This window comes from Sciurus vulgaris (assembly GCF_902686455.1).
Source record: "Sciurus vulgaris genome assembly, chromosome: 18".
In the NCBI taxonomy this organism is placed as follows: Eukaryota; Metazoa; Chordata; class Mammalia; order Rodentia; family Sciuridae; genus Sciurus; species Sciurus vulgaris.
In genome coordinates this window covers 17,370,569-17,392,597 of record NC_136479.1, presented here as the reverse complement: position 1 = coordinate 17,392,597, position 22,029 = coordinate 17,370,569, and the positions used below count along the sequence as shown (strand labels likewise).

At 46.6% G+C, this 22,029-nt stretch overlaps 1 protein-coding gene across 1 annotated transcript; it reads left to right on the top strand.

The window, feature by feature from the left end:
* Positions 1-116: 116 nt before the first annotated feature.
* Positions 117-21,382, top strand: EARS2 (glutamyl-tRNA synthetase 2, mitochondrial). Its single transcript, XM_079121186.1, has 9 exons — positions 117-386; positions 3,116-3,271; positions 7,424-7,613; positions 8,162-8,634; positions 9,902-10,010; positions 12,783-12,936; positions 13,037-13,167; positions 18,185-18,320; positions 18,781-21,382. The coding sequence occupies exons 1-9, from the start codon at positions 248-250 to the stop codon at positions 18,862-18,864; spliced, it is 1,572 nt and encodes a 523-aa protein (XP_078977312.1). The 5' UTR covers positions 117-247; the 3' UTR covers positions 18,865-21,382.
* Positions 21,383-22,029: the final 647 nt, after the last annotated feature.

Below are 22,029 nucleotides of genomic sequence, written 5' to 3'. Positions count from 1 at the left end.
GCCCCTGCCACGCTTTAGCTTTCCCGAGCCCGGGTAGGGGGCGGGTCCAGGAAATCGCCCGCTCGCTGGGCTCCGCCCCCTAGTGGTCGAGTTTGGCAGCTGCGGTCCAGGGGGGCGTGAGTTTTCAAACTAGGAGGCCTGCGACTTTAAGGGGCGGGGCTGCGCTCGCTGTGGCGGAGGAAGATTGGCTGGGAGGAGTTCCCGGAAATGACGCACGAAGAAGCCCACGTGTGCGAGTCCGGCCCACATGGCGGCGCTCCTGAAGAGGCTGCTTCGGCTCGGGACGCCCCTAGCGGCCTTCGGCCGCTCAGTGGGACGGCGTGAGGCCAGCCTGGGCATCGATCCCGGGGCTGCGGTGCGAGTGCGGTTTGCTCCCAGCCCCACAGGTAAACTTGGCGGACGTGACGCTGCAGGCCGCGGCCCACCTTCCCGTCCCCGCCCCCCGAATGTTCCCGAACAAATTCCTTCCGGTGGTATCCGAGTGGGAGGGCAGCGCGACCCCATTTTACAGAGACAGGGATTGAGGTCCAGGAGCGGGAAGGGTTCGCATTGCCAGGAATTTGTTTATTGTACAGAAACATCTATTTATTTTCCCATGCATTCAATAAACGCCATCCCTTGTATAAACTCTGCCATGTACGAGGCGTTGGGATGGTGGTCATTGAAAACGTAGGCTTTCAAGTCTACATACTGGCGGCCACTTACAAAAAGTAACTTTAGAGGCATACGGACTGTGCAGGAAACGAAGCAGGGTAGAAAACGGGGTTAGGGCAAGATGCTGGAGAAGGCCTTGCTGAGGAGATAACGTTTGAGCCGAGAACCCAGGAACAAGTGGATCCATCTATGCGAGACATGGAAGAAACCTGGGCAGAGGGAATGGGAGTTACAGAAGCCCCGTATTTAGTAGTGTTGGGAGCTTAGCAAACCAGCGAAGCAGAGGTCCACTGTGTAACCTCTTGGAGATCTTGTCAACCTACTGTCGCACCAATTCCCAACGTTTCCTGACCAAGGCTACTTCCTGCCCACTTCGCATTTAGCATGCCTTTCTTTTCATACTCCACTCCTCTCATAAGCATCTTTGTGGACAAATTTCTGGCGCCCATGACAGCTTTCTATGCACGCTGTCATCCTGTGGAGCAGTGATTCTCAAATCATCCATGGTGGAAGCATCCATGGTTTTTAATTTCAGTTGTGGATCAGTATTCATAAAAATGAACATAAATGAATTACCAGGAAAATGGAAGATTTGAAAACATAAAACATAAGCCCATTTATTCAGTTCAACAGACAAAACTATTAAATTGCTATACTTTTCTAAACCTTTACTCTTTCTATGCTTGCCCGTTTCTGTGCTTGAACTGACAACCGTTTGTGTGTCAGCACTAGACTGCACCTTGCTTTGAGGAGCACTTAATGTAGTGTGCCAAGGCCTGTGATTATCTGTATCCAAATTTCTATCTTTGCCAATTCCTAGATGTGTAACTTGGGCAAATTACTTAACATCTGTGAGCCTCAGTTTTGCCATCTGTCAAGTAGAACTAATAATAGTACCTGCCTTGGGTTTGAGCCAATGTAGCTGAGCCACTTAGCAAGGTCTAATCTTGTAAAAAGCATTTAATGAACAGTGTCCTCTGTTGTGATCATTATAATTCTCATTTCAGGAAAGCTGTTGACTACAAACAGATGAAAGAATTATCGAACAACACAGATCATTGAATAGCTAAAATTAATTGAAAGTATATTTCAGCAAGCATTCAGATATCACAGCAACCTCAAAATAAGGAAGGGTTGTTTTGTTTTGTTTGGCAACCTTGTGGGTATCAGTATCAAAGGGACTCTCTACCATGAAGCTACACCCCAGTTCTTTATTATTTATTTATTTTTTAAGACAGGGTCTTGCTAATTGCCAAGACTGGCCTCTAACTTTCAGTCCTCCTTCCTTAGCCTCCAGAGTGACTGGGATTACAGGTGTGTGCCACCATGATTGGCATATTTTTTTTGTTTTCAATCCCTCTAGCAGATGAGGAAATTAAAACTCAGTTTAAGTAGAGTGCCCAAAGGGTGGCAACTAGTAAGTGACTGATGCAGAATTTCAGTCCAGGTATATGTGACGTTAGAGGCCTTGTTTTCCACTATGAGGCCTGTGTCTTTGATCTTCATGTTCCTGGTACCCAGGGCCACTGGGCACCATTGGTTTTATGGCGGCATTGCAGTAATTAGCCAACACACATAGTGTTGAAACAGGAGGAAAACACTCCTGCGCTGCCTCAGAGCTTATCATGGAGACTCCGGTCTCTGGACTGGACCAAAGAAAGTAACTAAAGGGGGAAGTGACAGCCGAGGGAAAACTTAATATTAAGTTTTCAGTCCAGAATGATGAGAAAGGAAGATCTTAAGAGTTTAAACTCTGGTGTAGGAAAATGTTGTGGAATCAAACTTAGTTTTGGTTGGTATTTAAAGCTAGCTTAACGTGAAAAACTCAAGTATGTAAAATTCAAATTGTGTCATGTGGACAGAGTATATGTGCAAAAGATGATTTTAAAGTATTTTCTGGGGGTGGGGGGAGTAATTGGGAATTCAACCCAGAAGTAGTTTACCACTGAGGCTTACCCAGAATTTGAGATTGTCCTGTCTCAGCCTTTCAAGCTATATAGAGGCTGCACCACCTCAACAGCTACAGTAGTTTAAATTTGTTATTCACTTGTAATTAACTTGTTCCCCAAAGGGAGCACATTATTAAATTTTCATAAGTTAAATGCCTGTGTACTACGGCTTCAGTGGGTAACTTTCTCTTTCTCCTTGAGTGAAACGTGTCCATGAGGCAAATATCGAAGAGTAGTGGGTGCATCTGGGGACAGTTGGAGCATTTTTACAAAATGACAGGCTCCAAAACACCGGTGATCTTTTGCTTCTAAGATAAGAGCTTAAACAAGTCCTCCACCCAGTCCTCTTTTGCGGCCGTCTGACTGCGGCTAGAGAGATGGGACAGGCATGGCCATTTCTTGGTTTTTGAAATTCATTAGGATGCGCTGTCACAGGAGGAATTTATTTGCCCTGCAGCTGAGACTTGTGAACTCATTTTCCCTGACACATCTGAATTGTTCTCTTCTACTAGGCCTATTGCACCTGGGTGGCCTCCGCACTGCCCTGTACAACTACATCTTTGCCAAGAAGTACCAGGGAAGCTTTATCCTGAGGCTGGAAGACACAGATCAGAGCCGCCTTGTGCCTGGGGCAGCAGAGAATATTGAAGACATGCTGGAGTGGGCAGGTGAGGCTGGCAGGTAAAGGACCCTTCTCCAGGGAAGGAACAGGGAGGAGGAAAAGGAGTGTGTAGATCTTCTCATGGGTCTCAGGGTGGGGAATTGAAGAGTTCCTGGAAAAAAAGATACATTCATGCTACATGAGGTGGAGTTTACCACCCCTGGAGATGCCAGGACTCCCTACAGCCAAGCTCCAAGGATGTTTTGAGATTCCTGTTCTTATCTCAGAATCTCAAGTCCATTCCCTGCCAGGCCAGAAATACAGGCGGTGTGGGAACTGGAGGAGCTGGGCCTGTGGTGAGCAGAAGGAAGCAGTCCCCTTCCAAAAGAGACAGTGCTTGCGAGCTGCAACTTCTGTTCCCATGGGAATGTTGGCCCAGCTTGTCCAGTCTTCTGGTTCCAAGAGGGCCAGAAGTGCAGTTTGTTTATTTTTCATTTTTATTTTTATGAATACTTCCCATTGTTAAATCTGAGCTCCGTTTTTTTGTTTTTTTGTTTTTTTAAACCACATTGTATGAGCCAAACAAAATGTGTGCAATCTCTGAAGTTGATCTTCTTGTGGAAAGTTTAATCCTGAGGACAGCTAAGCTCAGGGAAAACAAGGAAGAGTGTGTTTGTGTTTCCCAAGCCCTTTACACCTCTACTAGGGACAGGTATAACTAGTAAAGGTTAACAACCCTAAGGGAAAATACCAAGATTGTTTTGAGATGCATATTCTCTTCTCAGGTCAATTTCTTAGACTCTGAGTTCCTAAAGGGCAGAAACCCAGTTTATTTATAGCTTCTATTATAGGTTTTAGCACATACTCAGTTGAGGTTCATTGAATAAAGGAATGTTTTCATTAAGACCACTCATTATGATCCATGTTCCATTCCAGGTGCTGGGGATCTTAGGTAAAGACCCAGTGCTCAGGGAGAAGGGAAAGACAGATCAGCTCCTTCCTTCATCTTGACTTGATATTAAGTGATGATAAGAGGTGTGGAGAAAGGGTAACATGTCAGGGAACTTGAGTGAGGGGTGCCCTTTTCAGTGGGGTGGTCTCTTCTGAGGAGGGGACATTGGTACAGTGACTTGAATGAAATAAGGGACCAGGCCTGAAATTACCTAAGGGGAAAATGTTGGAAAACCAGGGAATCACAGATGCAGAGTTCTCATGGAAGAGAAGTGCTGGGTATATTTGAGAAAGCCGGGTGCCTGGAGATCTGAGGCCGCTGCCTGGAGCTGAATCATAGCTGAAATAAGAACTTGAGCTCCTGCTGCGTGGAGGTGTGCTGGGCACCAGCACTGCGGTGATGAGCGGTGATGAGTGGGCTGATAGACCCCCCCTTCCTGGAGCTTCTGGCACAGCTCTGATGGACGGATGAGGCCTGAAGCCCCTCCACAGAGCTTGTCCGCCCCATGATTTGGCAGGGCAGAGGGCAGGTCCCCAGGGTGGCTGACTTCTGGAGCTCTTCACTTTGGGGGGTCACTTTTTTTTTAACAGACATACAATTCACATAACTTGAAATTCACTGTTTCAAAGTGTCAATCAGTGGTTTTTAGTGTATTCCCTGTGTTGTACAACTGTCACACTAATTCCAGAATGTTTCCATTACCTGGAAAAGAAACTCCTGCCTCTGAGCAGTCACCTTCCATTCCACTACCCCCACCCCCAGCAACTGCCAATCTACTTTCTGTTCCTATGGATTTGCTTTTTTTTTTTTTTTTTTTTTCTCCTGCCTTTTAGAACTGCATGTAAGTCCGTGAGTTTGACCCAGTCCCATCCACCCACAGTGTTTGTGTTAGCATCGAGTGTCACAGGGCAGCCCATGACCTTATCTTCCTAAGTCCTTTGAAAAGCTCTTTGAGGGCAGAATCTCCCTCCAGTCCTTTTGTTCTCTCTGCTGGAAGCATTTACAGTTGTCTATCCTACATGACCTGAGGAAATAGGATTTTGGGTTAGGGGCTCTGGATTAGAATAATTTAGATTAAATTTATAGCAGATATTGAAACTGTCCTAGCCGTATGTCTTCAGGCTAAGTGCTTTGTCAGCGCCGACACATTTGTTCTCACGGCCGTACTGCATAGGAGGCTATGGGCTGTGCTTTTCAGATGAGAAAACTAAGGCTGAGATAGGGTAGGTCAGGCAAAGAGGCTTTACAAGGAGTTGTTAAGAATGGGAGGTTTTGCACCCTGCCCAAAAGTCAACTCAGAATGGATCGAAGACCTAGGAATTAGACCAGAAACTGTAACTCCTAGGAGAAAACGTGGTGTCAACACTCCAGTATGTAGACACAGGCAATGACTTTCTCAGTAGGATCCCTAAAGCTCAGGAAATAATGCCAAGAGTTCATAAATGGGATGGCATCAAATTAAAAAGCTTCTGCACAGGAAGCAATTGGGAATGTGAAGAGAGAACATACAGAATGGGAGAGAATCTTTTCTACCTACTCATCTGACAAGATGAATATCTAGAATATATATAAAGAATTCAAAAAATCTAACACCAAAAAAACCCAAATAATTCTATTAATAAATTGGCAAATGAATTAAGCAGATGCTTCTCAAAAGAAACACAAATGGCTAACAAATATGTGAGAAAACATTCAACATCATTAGCAATTAGGAAAGTACAGATCAAAACTGCATTGAGATTTCATCTCATACCAGTCAGAATGACAGCCCTCAAGAATAGAAACAATAGGTGGGCTTGGTGGAACACACCTGTAATCCCAGCAGCTTGGGAGACTGAGGCAGGAGGATCACAAGTTCATGGCCAGCCTCAGCAGCTTGGCAAGGCACTAGGCAATTTACCAAGAACCTGTCTCAAAGTAAAAAAATAAAATAAAAACAGGGCTGGGGATGTGGCTCAATGGTTAAGCTCTCCTGGGTCCAATCCCTAATACCAAAAAAAAAATTTTTTTTCAAACCATAATACATGCTGGAGAGGATGTGGAGGGAAAGGAACACTTTTACACTGGTGGTGGGATTATAAATTAGTACAACCACTTATGGAAATCACTATAGATGTTTCTCAAAAGACTAGGCATGAAACTACCATGTGACCCACCTATACCACTCCTCAGTATTTATCCTAAACAGTTCAAGTCATCGTACTACAGTGATACAGGGATACTCATGTTCATAGCAGCACAGTTGACAGGAGCCAAACTATGGAAACAGCCTAGATGTCTATCAACAGATGAATGGATAAAGAAAATGTGGCATATGTACACCATGGAGTTTTATTCAGCCATAATGAAAAATGAAATTACGTCATCTACAAGAAAACTTGAGAACAATGTATTAAGCAAACTAAGCCAACTCAGAAGGTCAAGGGTTGTATGTTTTCTTTGATATGTAGAAGACAAGGAAAAGGAAAAGAAAAGTGTGTGTGGGGGGTGTGTCTCATGAAAATCAAAGGGAAATCAATAAAGGAATGGGACCAGGGGGAGTAGATAGGGAGGGAGGGAGAGGGGGCATGCTGGGGAGTGATATTGGCCAAATTGTCATATTGTGGGCATGTACGAATGTGCATCAGCAGATCCCATCATTAAGTCCAGCTATAATGCATCAGTAAAATATAATGCATCAGTAAAAAAGTGGGGGGAAAAAGAATGGGGATTTCGGGCCCACTAGCCTGGATTTGGGGCTGGTGATGCTCCTTATCTTTGGCCATTTAATGTACCATGCCACCTCTGGGCCTCCATTTCCTCTTGATAGGATGGGAGTATATCAGCACCTACCTGGGAGGAGCATCAAGGCTTCAGGGAGGTCACACAACATAAAAGGAACCTGCAGAGAGCTTGCATCCTGGTACTCACCAAAAAGTACATCAGCACTTTTTGTGATCCTGTCACAACTAGTGAGTGGCACAGCCAGGATTCCCACCCAGGCTGACAGGCTGAGTATGGAACTTCACTTACTTCTCGGTCCACTCACTGTCCCAGGCCTGGGCTGGTTTCCCCCTCGTCAGGCAGTGATAGACGGGGAGATGTGCAGTGGAGAGCCCACATGCTCCCTGTTTTGACTCCATCTGTTTTTCATCTCTAAAAGGGAAATCGTGATGGCATTGATCTTGTGGATTATTGTGAGACCTTAGCGCCTGTGACAATTCCTGGGAATGAGCGCTGTGTGCCTCTTGGGTATTATTTGATGCTGATTCCTTACCTGCGTTCCAGGCATCCCCCCAGATGAGAGTCCCCGCCGGGGTGGTCCTGCTGGACCCTACCAGCAGTCTCGGCGCTTGGCACTGTACGCCCAGGCCACAGAAGCACTGCTGAAGACTGGAGCTGCCTATCCCTGTTTCTGCTCACCGCAGCGGCTGGAACTCCTGAAGAAGGAGGCCCTGAGGAACCATCAGACACCCCGGTGAGGCCACAACCTGTTCAGCTGCCTCCCCAGACTTGGGTGTATTTGTCATCTTTGCTGCATAACCAGTTTCCTCCAAACTTTGGTTGCCTTGTGGTTTCTCTGGGTCAGGCGTCTGATCACCACTGAGACAGACTCTTTGGCTCAGGATTTCTCTCAAGGCTGCAGTTGGGATCTCAGGCAGGCCCAAAGTTTTCCCAAGGCTTGGTCCAAGAGGATCTGCTTCCATCATCTTTCCCAAGGTTATTGGCGGGCCTCAGGTCTTCACTGCCTGCTGTCTGGATTCAACCCCTCAGTCTAGGCATTTTGCCATTTCCTCCTCAGCATGGGAGAAGAGGGGAATAGTTGATAAGTAGGCAGACATTAGTGTCTGCCACACTTGTCATCTCCATTTTTCCACACACCATCTATTATTTCCATTCTAGAATGAGGAGATAGCTTAACGAGGTAAGTGACTTACCCAGTGTCATGCGTCTATCAGAGACAAAGGTAGGACCTATGACCAGTAGTGTTTCTCTTAGCTGTCACGTTGCTCTGCTCCCCAACAGGTATGACAATCGATGCCGGAACCTGAGCCAGGAACAGGTGGCCCAGAAACTGGCCGAGGGTCCCAAACCTGCTATCCGCTTCCGCCTGGAGGAGGAGGCACCAGCCTTCCAGGACCTAGTGTATGGCTGGAGCCGGCACGAAGTGGCCAGCGTAGAGGGGGACCCAGTCATCCTGAAGAGCGATGGCTTCCCCACGTACCACCTGGCCTGTGTGGTGGACGACCACCACATGGGCATCAGCCATGTGCTGCGAGGCTCTGAGTGGCTCGTCTCCACCTCCAAGCACCTGCTCCTCTACCAGGCCCTGGGCTGGCAGCCACCACGTTTTGCCCACCTTCCCCTACTCCTCAACAGGGATGGCAGCAAGCTGTCTAAGAGGCAAGGGGACATTTTCCTGGAGCATTTTGCTGCAGCCGGCTTTCTGCCTGATGCCCTGCTCGACATCATCACCAACTGCGGCTCGGGGTTTGCAGGTACCACTCACCAGAGCGGTTGTGGCGGCAGAGTATGGCTCTGAAGAGCAGGGCTCTTGGTCCAGGCAGGCCTGGTTGTCAGCCCTGGCTTTGCCACCTACTACCATGTGATCTTGGACAAGTTCCTTATTTTATTCAACAATATTCAGCAAATGTTTATTGAACCAGAGTGCTCAATTGTAGAGTGCTGGGGCTCTAAACAATAACCACAGTAGGCCCAGTTCCTGTTCTTCTAGAGCTTAAAGTATCAAGTGCCTCATCTGTATGATGGGAATAAATATTGGCCTTTATAGATTCATGTTAAAATGCAAGTGAGCTCATGAACATAAGGCTGTCAGCTCAGAGCCTGCCATACTACAAGCACAAATATTATAGCTCTCATGATTATTGCAGTTATACACTGTATGCCCTAACAGTAATACTAATGTTATGAATTCAGTTTATTCCAAGCTGAGTCCTTAGACTTGGCCCAGAACTTAGAGCCTAGACCTCAAAGAATCAGTCTTCGAATAGGATGACTTCTTATGGGAGAGATAACCGGAAATGTGGCAGGAGCAATCTGCTCATGCTTTATTCTGCTTTTACTTCATTGAACCCTTAAAATATCCTTGGGGACTAATCCCTCTGTTTATAAGATGATTGTGAGGCTTAGAGAGGTTGAGTAACTTGTCAGAGTTACACAACTAGTGAGAGATATAGTACTCGAGTCCTTTAGGTGTCCACTATGCCTCCTGACTGCACAGAAAGGAGCAGCTGTTTGTAAGAATCAGCTTCCTGCACTGCAGTTCTGAACTATGCCTGCATTTTGGAACCAAGTAGGAAACTTGTAAAATATACTGATGCCCAGAACCAATCAAATCAGAATCTCTGGGCTACAGCCAGGCAGTGGGCACACTGTTCTCGCAGCTCATGTCTTTTAAGGTATTAAGGATTGTTTTTGCCTTCTCTTACTGACAAAAAAATCCCTTTCTGAAAATGAGAGGCTCATGTGGGCCCTTGATACCTAGAATTCAAATCCCTATGGTCGGAGTGGAAAGGGGAATCCAGAGCTTGCTCATTTGACCTCCCTGTGTTCAAAAGTGAAAGGAGGTCAGGCAGGGGGTAATCACATGTACTCCCAACCACTTGGGAGGCTGGGGCTATAGGATCGCAAGTTCAAGGACAGTTGGACAACATAGCAAAATTCTCTCCCCTTCTCCCCCGGAAAAGAAAGTGGAAAGAGAATGGGAGGGAGGAAGCTGAGCCACTGAGTGGGCCTCACTTGCAGAGAACCAGATGGGCAGGACCCTGCCAGAGCTGATAACACAGTTTGACCTGACTCGGATCACCTGCCACTCAGCCCTGCTGGACCTGGAGAAGCTCCCAGAATTCAACAGGTCAGTGGGGAGCATGAAGATCTGGTAGAAAAGGGCCTGTAGGTCATGGTAGAAGGTGTAGTGGGCTCTGGAGCACCGTGCACCTGATTTTGACTCTTGACTCTGGTGTCGAATGCTGTATGATCACAGACAAGTCACCTCTTCAGGCCTGCATTCTGTCTTCTCTGCAATAGGGCTAATCATAGTATCCATCTTATGTGATTGTTGTAAGAAGTAAGTGTTGCACGAAGGTATCTTGCACAACCCCTGGCACACAAAAAGTGCTCGGTAAGTGCTAGGGACTGAGTTTATCATCGTCGTTGTTTCTGGACATCCCCTGCATGGATTTTGTTAAGACCTGAAGGGCAACATCTCCATTTAGAATCTGCCCATCCTCTACCCAGCCAACACAGGGAACCAGCGCTGTCTCATGGCACCAGGTTGGTATTTCAGGTAGTTGATATAAACTAGGGCTTCACCTTGAAACCTCCAAGTGTGTTTACGATTGAAGTTGTTGTGATGTGTCTCAGTCAGCAGGCCTTAGTGATAAGGTCCCTGTGATCAGGTTTGCAGTTGGGCGCAAGGCACCTTTTGGCACCTTCTTTTGAGCACTGGTTGAGGGATAAGCTCTTATTGGTGCAGAGAATTTGCTTCAACTCAAGGGTGGTTTTTTGGTCTTTGTTTTTGTATTTGCTTTTTTTTGATGCTGGGGATGGAACCCAGGGCCACATGCAGGCTAGGCAAGTGCTTTACTACTGAGCTACATCCCCAGCCTTGCAGTCATTTTAAGGATATCACTTACTTCATCTACTTCTCCCATCAGACCTCTGAGATCCGTCATTTGATCTTGCCCTATATTACCTATGCAAAATCTAAGACAGATTTTAAATAACTCAGCCTCCACAGTGAATAGTGGCCATCTCCTGCATGGAATATGCAAGAGTAAGTGCATCATACATGTTAAACACAACATATATTTCTCCTTTTTTATTATAGAGAAAGCAATATTTCAGGGGGAATGGGCCCGGGCAGGGGAGATACTTTGTGTTCCACACCAGTCCTCTTGGAAGCATCACGGGTGGTGAGAAGAAAGACAAGGTGGGCTTTTGCTTAGTGTGAGTCAGGGACGGGGCGGAGCATTAGGATTGCTGCCTACAGGCTTAATGCAGTCATTCCTCAAGCCACTGCTGTGGGTATTTTAAAAAATACTAGTAGATATAGTTGCCATAGCAGCAGCAGTACTCGTGGTGCAGTGAAAGTCATTAACATTTACTCAGCACTTGCTGTGGCCCAGGTCCTGGACCTTATGGGTATTAGTTCAAGCATGGACATGAGGGGCTCTTGGGGATTTTTGGTCTTGTTTTGTTTTTCCTTTTTTTTAAAATTTCTACTGCCTCATCTAGCTGCTAAGGAGATTCTAAAAACAGTTTCAGTGGTGCTTTCATGTGTTCTCTTAATAGCTTTTTAAAAATTCTTTTAAAAACTAGGTTTTGACCAGTTTTCATTCCACATATTTCTCCAAAGTTCTCATCTTTCCACCCTGTGACATGCCAGAGCCTCTTTTCAGAACCCCTGCCTGTCAGTAGCTTCCAGATGTGGTGTACAGGCCTTGTTATCGGGGCTGTCCTTGTAGTCCCTCTTTAATTGTCATAGCTGCTCTGTGCAGAAGGTCTCGCCTTATGGGTGAGGATCCCCAGTCTCCCTTTCAGTGTCCCCGCCTACGGGTGAGGATCCCCAGCCTCCCAGTGCTTGTGTAGCTTGCTGTAAACACTGGCCGGGCGGGCTTCATTCTCAGGCCATCTAGTTCCAGAGCCTGGGAGGTGCCTCTCCACTCCCTGCTACCTGCCTTACTTCTTCACCAGCATCTCAGACAAGGGGCCCAGTGTCTCAGATTGGTCCTTAGCCCTGCACTACTCTCCCTCTCCCTGGCCCCTCTAGTCCTGCCAGGGAGAGGTCATGGCAGCCTAGGGGACTGAGGATGACAGGGCTGGTTTGACGCTCTGATTCTTAGAGGTTATACTGTTTCCAAAGAGAGAATCTGGCAGTTAAAAGAATTCGAGAATAGAAAGAATTTGAGCTGGAAAGAAAACCCAAACTTGTAAACTATAAACACTTCAAACAACCCCCTGCTCCAAATCCTAGAAGTCATATTTTTGATCTTTCCTTTTGCACCAAAGTCCCATTGTTTTTAATAAGGCTAGGAGGCAGACACTCCAGATTCTGCTTTATAAACTTAGATTCCTGTAAGGGCCAGATAGGTAGCATGAGGGAGGCGGAAAGCCATTTAAAAGACCAGGAGCAGAGGAACAGGTGACTGGAAGCCTCTGGGGTCTAACACAGCAGCTTCCAGTCTGCTCCAGCCAGTGGAAGCTGTAGGGATGAGAGCCCTTTGCAGCCAGCTCTTCTCAATTTCCAAAGGAAACTGGGACTCTTAACTTGATCTCTTCCTAGTTTAAAATACCAGCTCCTGGGCTGGGGTATAACTCAGTGGTGGAGCACTTGCTTAGCAGGCACAAGGACCTGTGCTTGATTCCCAGCACCCCTGCCAAAAGAAGAAGAAGAAGTCAGCTACTGTTTTAAAAGCACTGGCAACAAAACATGTCTGCAGTGGCCTCCACCCTTGGGCTGACTGTGTGTAACCTTGGTCAGATCCCCTTCCTTTATAAATGTAAAGTACAATCCTGCTTCTAGTGGGGGAGGGAATTTATGGGATGTGTCATTCTTTAAGCTCACTACTCCTCTGGGGAGAGAGAGATTGAGTCCAGTGGCAGGGTGGCCCTCTGACTTCTGCAGGCTGCACCTCCGACGACTGGTGAGCAGTGAGGTCCAGAGGCACCATCTGGTGGGACAGCTGCAGGCCCTTGTGGAGGAGGCGTTTGGGAGCCATCTGCAAGACCGGGATGTCCTGGACCCAGCCTATGTGGAGAGGATCATCTTGCTGCGACAGGTGCAAAGATGGCACTTGGGGAGACTGAGCCAGTTCTCACCCCTTCCAGGGTGTTCAGAGCTTTATCCCCAGTGCGTGCAATGATGGCCTCCTTCCGCAGGGTCACATCTGCCGCCTGCAGGATTTGGTCTCCCCAGCCTACTCCTATCTGTGGACTCGACCTGCTGTGGGCCGAGCACAGCTGGGCGCCATCTCGGAGAAGGTGGATGTGATCGCAGAGCGCTTGCTGGGGTGAGTACTGCAGACTGAGCTCAAGGTTCCACACCCTCCTTCCCCCTCTCCCATGGCCCCTTCCTCCAGGCCTTGCCTGTGGGACCCCCAGCACAGGCCCATGGCTTGGGAGAATTACTCACTCATGGCCTTCTTAGGTGGAAGTAGCTGGAGGACCCGGGCTCTTCCTGGGCACAGGCAGTGGGGTCAGTGGCTTGGCCCGATCTGGGTTGCTTCCTAGCTCTGCCACCTATCAAGTTATTTCTTCTTGCCAAGGTGGCTTCACTTTGGCCAAGTAAAGCTCTCCAAGCTTGCATTTCTTCATCTTTGGTACTGGTTCTTCCAGTAACAATAAGAGTTGTTTTGATTATAAGGGTAGAAAACACAACCAAGGATGACATAAGCAAGAGGGGAAGGGTTGTCCACAGCCACAAAGGCCAGAAGAATGCCTAAGCCTTGATGCTCAGCCTAAGGAGGGGCCGCACTGCACGACTGAGACCTACTTGCCCTTCACATTCTCTCCCCTCTCCCATGCTGGCTGCTTTCTCTGCAGAGGCTCTGTATCAAGCAGGTAGATGGGGGAATTCTCACCATACCAAAGAAATGGAAGTACATGTCTACCTAGCAGCCTGCAGGAGGTAGACTGGGACCAAATGGCTTTTATCTTTGCCCTGAGGATCCCGCATCTTCATGTTGCACTCTTGTCTGTGGTCTGTGGTGGCTCATGGACTGTCCACCATTCAGCCAGAGGAGGAGGGAGGAAAAGCAGAAGGGGATGGGACGGTCCTTCTCCTTAAGGACCTTACTTAAAGGCTGCGCATATAATTTCTACCCATATTCTAGAGTTATGTCTTAGGGCTACACTGAGCTGCCAGGGAATCTGGAAATACAATTTAAAATTTGACAGCCATGTACCCAACTGAAAATTCTGTTACTGCATAGGAAGAGGAGAAAGCCGGGCATGCTACACAGGAGGCTGAGGCAGGAGGACTACTCGAGCTCAGGAATTCAAGACCAGTCTGAGCAACAAAACAAGACCCTGTCTCTGAAAAATAAGTAAAATAAAAGGGCCAAGGATCTATAAAGCTCAGTGTTAGAGTACTTGCTTCACATGTGTGAAGTCCTGGGTTCCATCCTCAGCCCTACTAAATAGATAAAGAGAAAAAGGATACTAGGGAATCATTAGCAGTACACTGTTTATAAGCTAGCCTCAGCCACTGTACATCTCAAAAGCTCAGCTTCAAATTTCGACAGTATTTTAGGATTGCCTCTTACCCTGTGGTTTGTGATTAATTCTAAGAGGAACTGATTGTTTTTGTCTTCCTGTGTCTGAATGAGTCACCAAGATCTGGGAAATATGATGAGCGACTGACTTAGGCCTCTGTCATGCGCACGACCCTTAGTGGACCTCCAGCTAACACATATGCTGACAATAAGAAGTAGGTAATTCCCCAGTGAGATTTGGGAAACTGGTATCAGAAGAAAGCAGGAAGGATGCTTAGCACACAAAACCACACATAGTTGTTTTACTTATCTTCCAGTTTTGCTGCGATTATTACATTAGAAAATAATAGAAGATGTGTGTTTGCCTGCAACGTCAGATACATAATACGTGTATATGCATGCGTGTGTACACGTACGTATGTACTTAAATTTACGGCAGCCTAATCAAGTAAGTACTGTTGTTATCCCATTTTACAGGTGAGAAAATTGAGTCATAGAGATGCAATTCATCCAAAATAATACAACAAGCTAGGCACAGTGGCACATGTTTGTAATCCCAGAGATTTCAGAGATTTGGGGGACCGAGGCAGGAGGATCATAAGTTCAAGACCAACCTCAGCAACTTAAGTGAGTCCCTGCCTCAAATAAAAAGAGATGTGGTTCAGTGGTAGAGGACCTCTGGATTCATTCCCCAGTCTCAGTGTGTGTGTGTGTGTGTGTGTCTGTGTGTGTATGTGTCTCTCTCTCTCTCTCTCTCTCTCTCTCTCTCTCTCTCTCTCTCTCTCTCTCTCTCTCTCTCTCTCTCTCTCTCTCCCTCCCCCCCTCTCCCTCTCCCTCTCTCTCTCTCTCTCTCTCTCTCTCTCACACACACACACACACACACACACACACACACACACACACACACGGCTAGGAAGTTAGAGGAGTGGAGAGCTGAACCCAGACAACCTGGGTCTAATGATCATATGCCTGACCATATTTTCTGTTGCTTTTCTTACGTGTGAAGTACTTGGACAGTGCCTGACACCTAAAATATTTTGAAGAGATAAAAACATACACAGCCAGGCACTGTGGTGCACACCTGTAATCCCAGCAGCTTGGGAGGCTGAGACAGGAAGATTACAAATTCAAAGCTGGCCTCAGCAACTTAGACCCAAAGCAACTTAGCAAGACCCTGTCTCAAAATGAAAAACTAAAAGGGCTGGGGATGTGACTCAGTGGTTAATTGCCCCCGCGTCAATCCCTAATACCAAAAAACAAAACAAAAAAAAGAACATACGCATTTAGCAAAAAATCCAAGTGGTTAAAGAGAATTTATAGCAAAAATAATAATAATAAGAAGAAGAAGTCTGGCTTTCTATTCTATCCCCCAACAGAAACCTCTTTTTATTTTTTGTTTTGAGATAGTGTCTCACCAAGTTGCCAAGGCTGGCCTTGAACTTGTGATCCTCCTGCTTCAACGTCCTGAGCAGCTGGATTGCTGAAATTACAGGTGTGCACCACCATGCCCAGCTTGCCCCTCCCCATGTTTTTTCAAACCTGAAAGGCATTTTGGGTGTCTTCTTTTTCCCCCATATAACAACATATCCTTTATTTTTCAGAGGGATCTCACTGTGTTGCCAAGGCTAGCCCCAAAATGGTCTCAAGTGATCCTCTTTTTTCAGCCTCCCAAGTTGCAGAAATTAAAGGCAGGGACTACCATGCCCAGCAACAATGTAGGTTTAGATGTGTCCAGTACTTGAAGAGCATCTTCCTTCTTTTCTATAGCTAAATTTATTCTATTAAGCCCCTTTACTACAATTTGTTGAATTTGTCTCCAGTTGCTGGACATTTGGTTGCTTCCAAATTCTGTTACAAATAATGCTGCAGTGAATAATCTTACATAGACATTATTAAGCATTTTTGTCAGTGTATTTCCAGAATAAATTCCCAGTAGTTGTTATTGCTGCTGCTCTCAATTTAGGACATTCTGCAGCAGGGGCCATAAGTTCTAATTCAGCAAAACCGCTCCTTCCTGCCAAGGGATTAGATTTCAGAGACTCTGGAACTCCCAGTCAAGTCAGGAAATTTGACACCCAAATGTTCAGAAGCTGCCAGATCACTCGAAGTCCCTTTTGTGTCCACGCCAAGCCCTGGGCTGGTTCTAACGTGTCCCAAGCTGCCATTAGTGGCTGCCTGGGGCCTGTCATCCCTTCTTCAGTTTCTTGGCAGCCTGCTTGTCCATAATGACATTAGGAGGAGTGTCTGGGTTTTTTTCCCAAATTACCTTTAATATTTTGTACTTAATCTTCTTCATTTCATAAATAGCAGTAATCATGTGGCCCAGTTAATGATTATATTTGTCTAGTGGGGCTGCTATAACAAAATACTGTGGACCAGGCAGCTTAGACAACATTTATTTCTCCAAGGCCTGGAGGCCGGCCGGCCCAGATCAACATGCCAGCTGATTTGGTGTTAAGGGTTTGCTTTCTGGGCCTGTTGCTCTTCTGTCCTTTCACTGTGCCCTCACACGACAGAAGGGGTAAGGAAACTCTGGGGTCTCTTTTATATGAGTACTGATCCCCTTCCTTCCCCAAAGCCCCACCTCCTCATGCCAGCATCTTGGGTGCTAGGATTTCAACATACAAATTTAGGAAGACACACACATTCAGACCACAGCAATGATGCAGTAGGAATGGACACTTTTGTCTTAAATTGAAGCTCAGTTGCTGAAGTACTGGCAGTTAGTAAGGAAATCTCTGTGTGTGAGAAAGCTGTTTTCTTCAAATCACTTACGAACCCCGTTCCCTGAGACGGTAGTTCACGCTGAGCTGACCTTTGGAATGCAGCTCTGTAGACCCCATTATGAGTAGTTGGTGTCAGAGTTGGCATCATGAATCATCTGAACCAGCGAGAAGCCCCCACCTCAGTCCCTCTTCAGTGTCTCCAGTTTAAAATCCCAGATAAAATCGTAGAACTGGGAAGTTGCTGTGGAGGACTCCTGACCCACCCTCCTCCCACCTCTTGCTCTAACTCACACTGAGCTGGAACAGACGGTTTACAAAGTCAAGCTCTGGCTGACTGGGGAGTTGCTCTTGAACCTCAAGCATGCTTTGGGGAAAGGGCCTCAGCTGGACGCCAGAACCTGGGGGATGGTGACTGGCCCTTGGGAGTTTAGACCCTTAAGTACTTCCGTTTGTGAGAAAAGAGGCTGCAGCAAGCTGGTTGCAGGGCTGTTCCTTCTGCTCTTCTGGGCTAGCGTCCTAAAGAAGTTTCCCCAGCCAATCTTGAAACCGTGTTTCAGATAATTTCCAGAAATTATCTGTTCTTTATCCTCTGTCTAACCCATTCCTAAATTTATTTTTAGGTCCTCTTGTAATGTATCTGAGCTGTTGAATGTAATAAGTATCAGCTAGATTTTTAAATGTGCTGTTGAAACATATAACCTAACACTTTCCAGTGTTTACCTGTGTTTAGGCACTGTACTTGGCATCTTCCAAGTGTTAACTTTCCATCAGAGCCCTGTGCAGTACAGATGCTATTATTATCCCCACTGACACAGGTGAGAAAATTGAGACAGAGATTACATGACACAGAGGTAACAATTAGAAAATCCTCTTATTATGGTGACCTTGTGCATGGGTTGTCTATGTATGTGGTCTCTTCAGTGTTGTTTTTCCAACTTCAATGGGGGATGGTAGATAGCTACCCCCTACCCCCCCACACACCCACAGCTGGGCTCGTATTGTGGTTGAGCGATAATCCTGTGAAGTTCACCCTCTCACCCACTTGCCATTGGCCTGTGCAAGCCCCTTATAGACTGACCCTCTTCTAGGCTTTTGGAAAAATCTGGTATGGGCTTAACTCAGGAAGTGCTGAATGGAGAACTGAAGAAGCTGTCAGAAGGTCTGGAAGGCACGAAGCACAGTCACGTGATGAAACTCCTCCGAGTGGCCCTCAGTGGACAGTTGGTGAGGAGGGAGCTGGGCTGAACTGTTCCCCAGGGGCCTCATGTATCCTGTCAGCTAACATTTACTGGCAGGTTCTAAGCTCACTTTTGGGGATACAAAGATGAGTGAAAGATGATCACTCTTCTTATTCAGTCATTCAGTGGGCTGTATTTATTGAGTAGCTACTATAAGCAAGCACCATGCTGCATATGGTGGATATGCACATGATCCCTGCCTTCATGGAGTTTGCAGTCTGTCAAGGGTAAGAGACATAACACGTTTGCCTAATATAGAAAAAGAGACTCCTGGGACCCATCCTCCTCCAGGGAAGTTCAAGAGTAATAAAATATAAGGTCTGCTCCTGGGATGCTGGCTGCAGTGTTGGGGCTGGCCTAGGCATGTCTTTTGCAGGCTGAGACTGAGCACAAGGTCCTTGGGCAGTTTAAGGTAATAAGGCAATGTTTTCCCTTTTTGTTCTTAGCAAGGACCCCCTGTAGCTGAGATGATGGTGTCCTTGGGCCCAACAGAAGTGCGGGAACGAATCCAGAAGGTGCTCTCCAGTTAGGAAGAAGATGTGCAGGACAGTGGAACCTGTATGCCTGAAAGCTGCCTTAAGAGGAGAGGAAAAGGCGGCCTGGGGCCCTCTGGAACATTGCAGAAGGAACCAGAAGTGGAAACGTAATCTCCGGCTGCATACAGTGTATTCATACATTCAGCATATTCATGCTGCATAGCAGGTCTTCAGTAGCTGGCCACGGAGCCCACCCATCCCACCTCCTTGACTCCGTGAGGGATGTTCTTCTGTCTGGTTTCTCAGATCACTTTACACAACAGAGGTTAGGAGTTGATTCACATCCCAAAACAGTCCAGAGGGCTCAGGTGTTAGTTTGCTACAGCCACCACAACAAAATACCCGGGAACAAGGTGGCTTAAGCAACAGAGATTTATTTTTTCACACATCTGGAGCCTGGAAGTCCAAGATGGAGAGTTTTCTTTCAGGACCTCTCTTGTTGGCTTGCAGACAGTGTTTCCTTACTGTGTCCTCCCAGGGTCCTTCCACAAAACCCTGGTGTCTCTCTGTGTGTCCTTATCTCTTCTGAGAAGGATGCCAGTCAGATCAGGGCCCACCCTAACAACCTCACTTTAACTTCTTTAAAGGTCCTGTGTCCAAATGCATCTCACATTCTGGGAGTTATGGCTTCATGGTATGAATTCGAAGGGGACACAGTTCAGCTCTTAGCAGCTTGGCGCAGTCTGGACTCAAGGATCTCACTTTCTGGTGCAGTTTGGAGTTGGAACAATGATAGACAATAGAAGCTGGGCTGGGCTGGATGTCAGGCTTCATTTGGGGTTGAAATGGGAGAAGTTACTCATGTGCCAAGAGTAAGCACTTGTGTTTTATGCTACTTTTGTCCTTGAACGTTGGGACAGCCTGTCATGTTTCTTTCTCTGAAGGTCATGTTTCTATTCTCCATCCCATCCTTAGACTGGAGACCTTCACCCTGCCATTTTGTCTTTTTTTTTTTTTTTCCCCACATTCATTCCTTCCGACATTCCTTGTAAGTCATTGTCTGCAGATTTCCAAAATGAGATTTCTTCTTAAGGTCTTAGGTGGCTCAGTAGCTAAAATGACAGGAGGATGGCGCCTGGGCGCAGAACTCTTGCAAGGCCGCTAGGCTTCCCCTGTGGGCCGCCAGCCTGGAAGGTGGCCCCAGTGAACTCTGCCTCTCAGTACTCACACCCTTGTGTGGTTCCTTTCCACCCTGAGTGGTGCTGGCTTGTATGACCGTTAGGCTGCTGGGGAAATGACACAGCTTGACTTCTGAGGCTGGGTCATAAAGTACATAGTGGCTTCCATCTTGTTTTGAATCCCTTACTTGTGGGAAAGCCGGCTTCCAGGTCATGAAGACAATCGAGCAGCCCTGTGGATGGGTCCTGCAAACAGCCTTGTGGGTGAGCCATGTTGGAAACTGGTCTTCCAGCCCCAACCAAGCATTCAATGACTGCAGTCCTGGCCAACATCTTGACTGCAACGTTCAGGAAAGACTCAGAGCCAGAACAGGTCAGTGATGCTGGCCTGGGATTTCAGACCTGCACAAATTGTGAGATAGCAAATGTTTATTGTTTAAAGCCACTTGGGCTGGGGCTGATTCATTACCCAATAATATATAACTACCTTATTCTTTGCCCAGGAGAGTAGGGAAAGGAGATTAAAGAGGTTGTTGAGGGCTGGGGATATAGCTCAGTTGGTAGAGTGCTTGCCTCGCAAGCACAAGGCCCTGGGTTCAATCCCCAGCACTGCAAAACTGCAAAAAAAAAAAAAAGTTTGTTGAGCCTCATAGAGTCCTAATGTTTGTGTAAAAGTATACCAGATAAAGTTCTTTGATTGCAAGCAATAGAAACCAAATCTGCCTAACTAAAGAAGTTCATTGGAGACTGAGAGAGCCAAATAATCTATGGAAAAGTGAAAGAACCAGACCTTGGGAAAGATATGAAGCAGGTATCAGGAGCTTGTGGCCAGTCTTGTCTCAATTCTTCAGTAGGGACACCTGAGCTAGTTATTTTTGTTGTTATTTATTTCTGTTTTCCCCTTAAGTTTTGGATGGCTGAGCTAAAGATTGAGATTCTGAATCTGTCCAGTTAGCTAAGTGAGGTCACGTTGCTGTTCTTAGCCAGGAGTAGGTGGTCCCACAGGGATTATAGCTCCTTGAGGAAAAGTTGTTCCCAAGAAAATCTAGGGAGCTTGTTCCAGAAGGAGTAATGACAGAAACAACAGGTGTTGACCACAGAAGGGGGACACAGAATAAGAACAGTACTTGTGATATATTGACGTCTTATGTATCCGCCTCCATCAGTTGTGTTTCTGATTGTTCTGGCAAATGCTGTAACCATCATCTCATTAAAACTTCACAGCCCCAGGAGAAAGGTACTGTTTTTGTTCTATGCTGCACATATTGAAACTGAGGCTCTGAAAAGTTAAGTAACACTTGAGGCTATGGAACGAGGCAGAAGCAGGCTGAACCAGGAGTTTGAGATGAGCTTGGGTAACATGATGAGATGCACTTCTCAAAAAAAAAAAACAACTTAGGTCTATGACAATCCAGAATCTCAGCCCGACTACCAAGTGGCACCAAAGCTTCTGCTTCCGAGACGTTAAGAGTGGTTACAAGAAACTCATTGGCCCGTACCCAGGAAATGTGACTGTTTTAACAGAGCAAGTGATCAGAATGCTAAGTGATTCTGACATGTGCTACAAATATGAAAGAACCTTGAAGACCTTGTGCCAAGTAAATGTCAGTCACTAAAGGGCAAATACTACATAGTTCTACATATGGGAAGTATTTAGAATAGCCCGCATTACAGACAGCAGAATGGTGGCTGTCGGGCTGGGGCAGAGGAGATGGGGAGTCTTGTGTAATGGCTGTGGAGTTTCAGTTTCACAGGATGCAGGAGTTATGGAGATGGGTGCTGGTAATAGCTGCACACGGTATGAACACAGGTAATACCACCGAGCCATACTTAAAAATGGGTGAGGGACTGGGATTATGGCTCAGTGGTAGCGCTTGCCTAGCATGTGAGGCACTGGGTTCCATCTTCAGCACCACATAAAAAACAAATAATAATATAAAAAGGTATTGTGTCCATCTACAACGAAAAAAAATCTAATGTTTAAAAAGAAACTGTTGAGGAGCTGGGGCTGGGGCTCAGTGGCAGAGCACCTGCCTCGCAT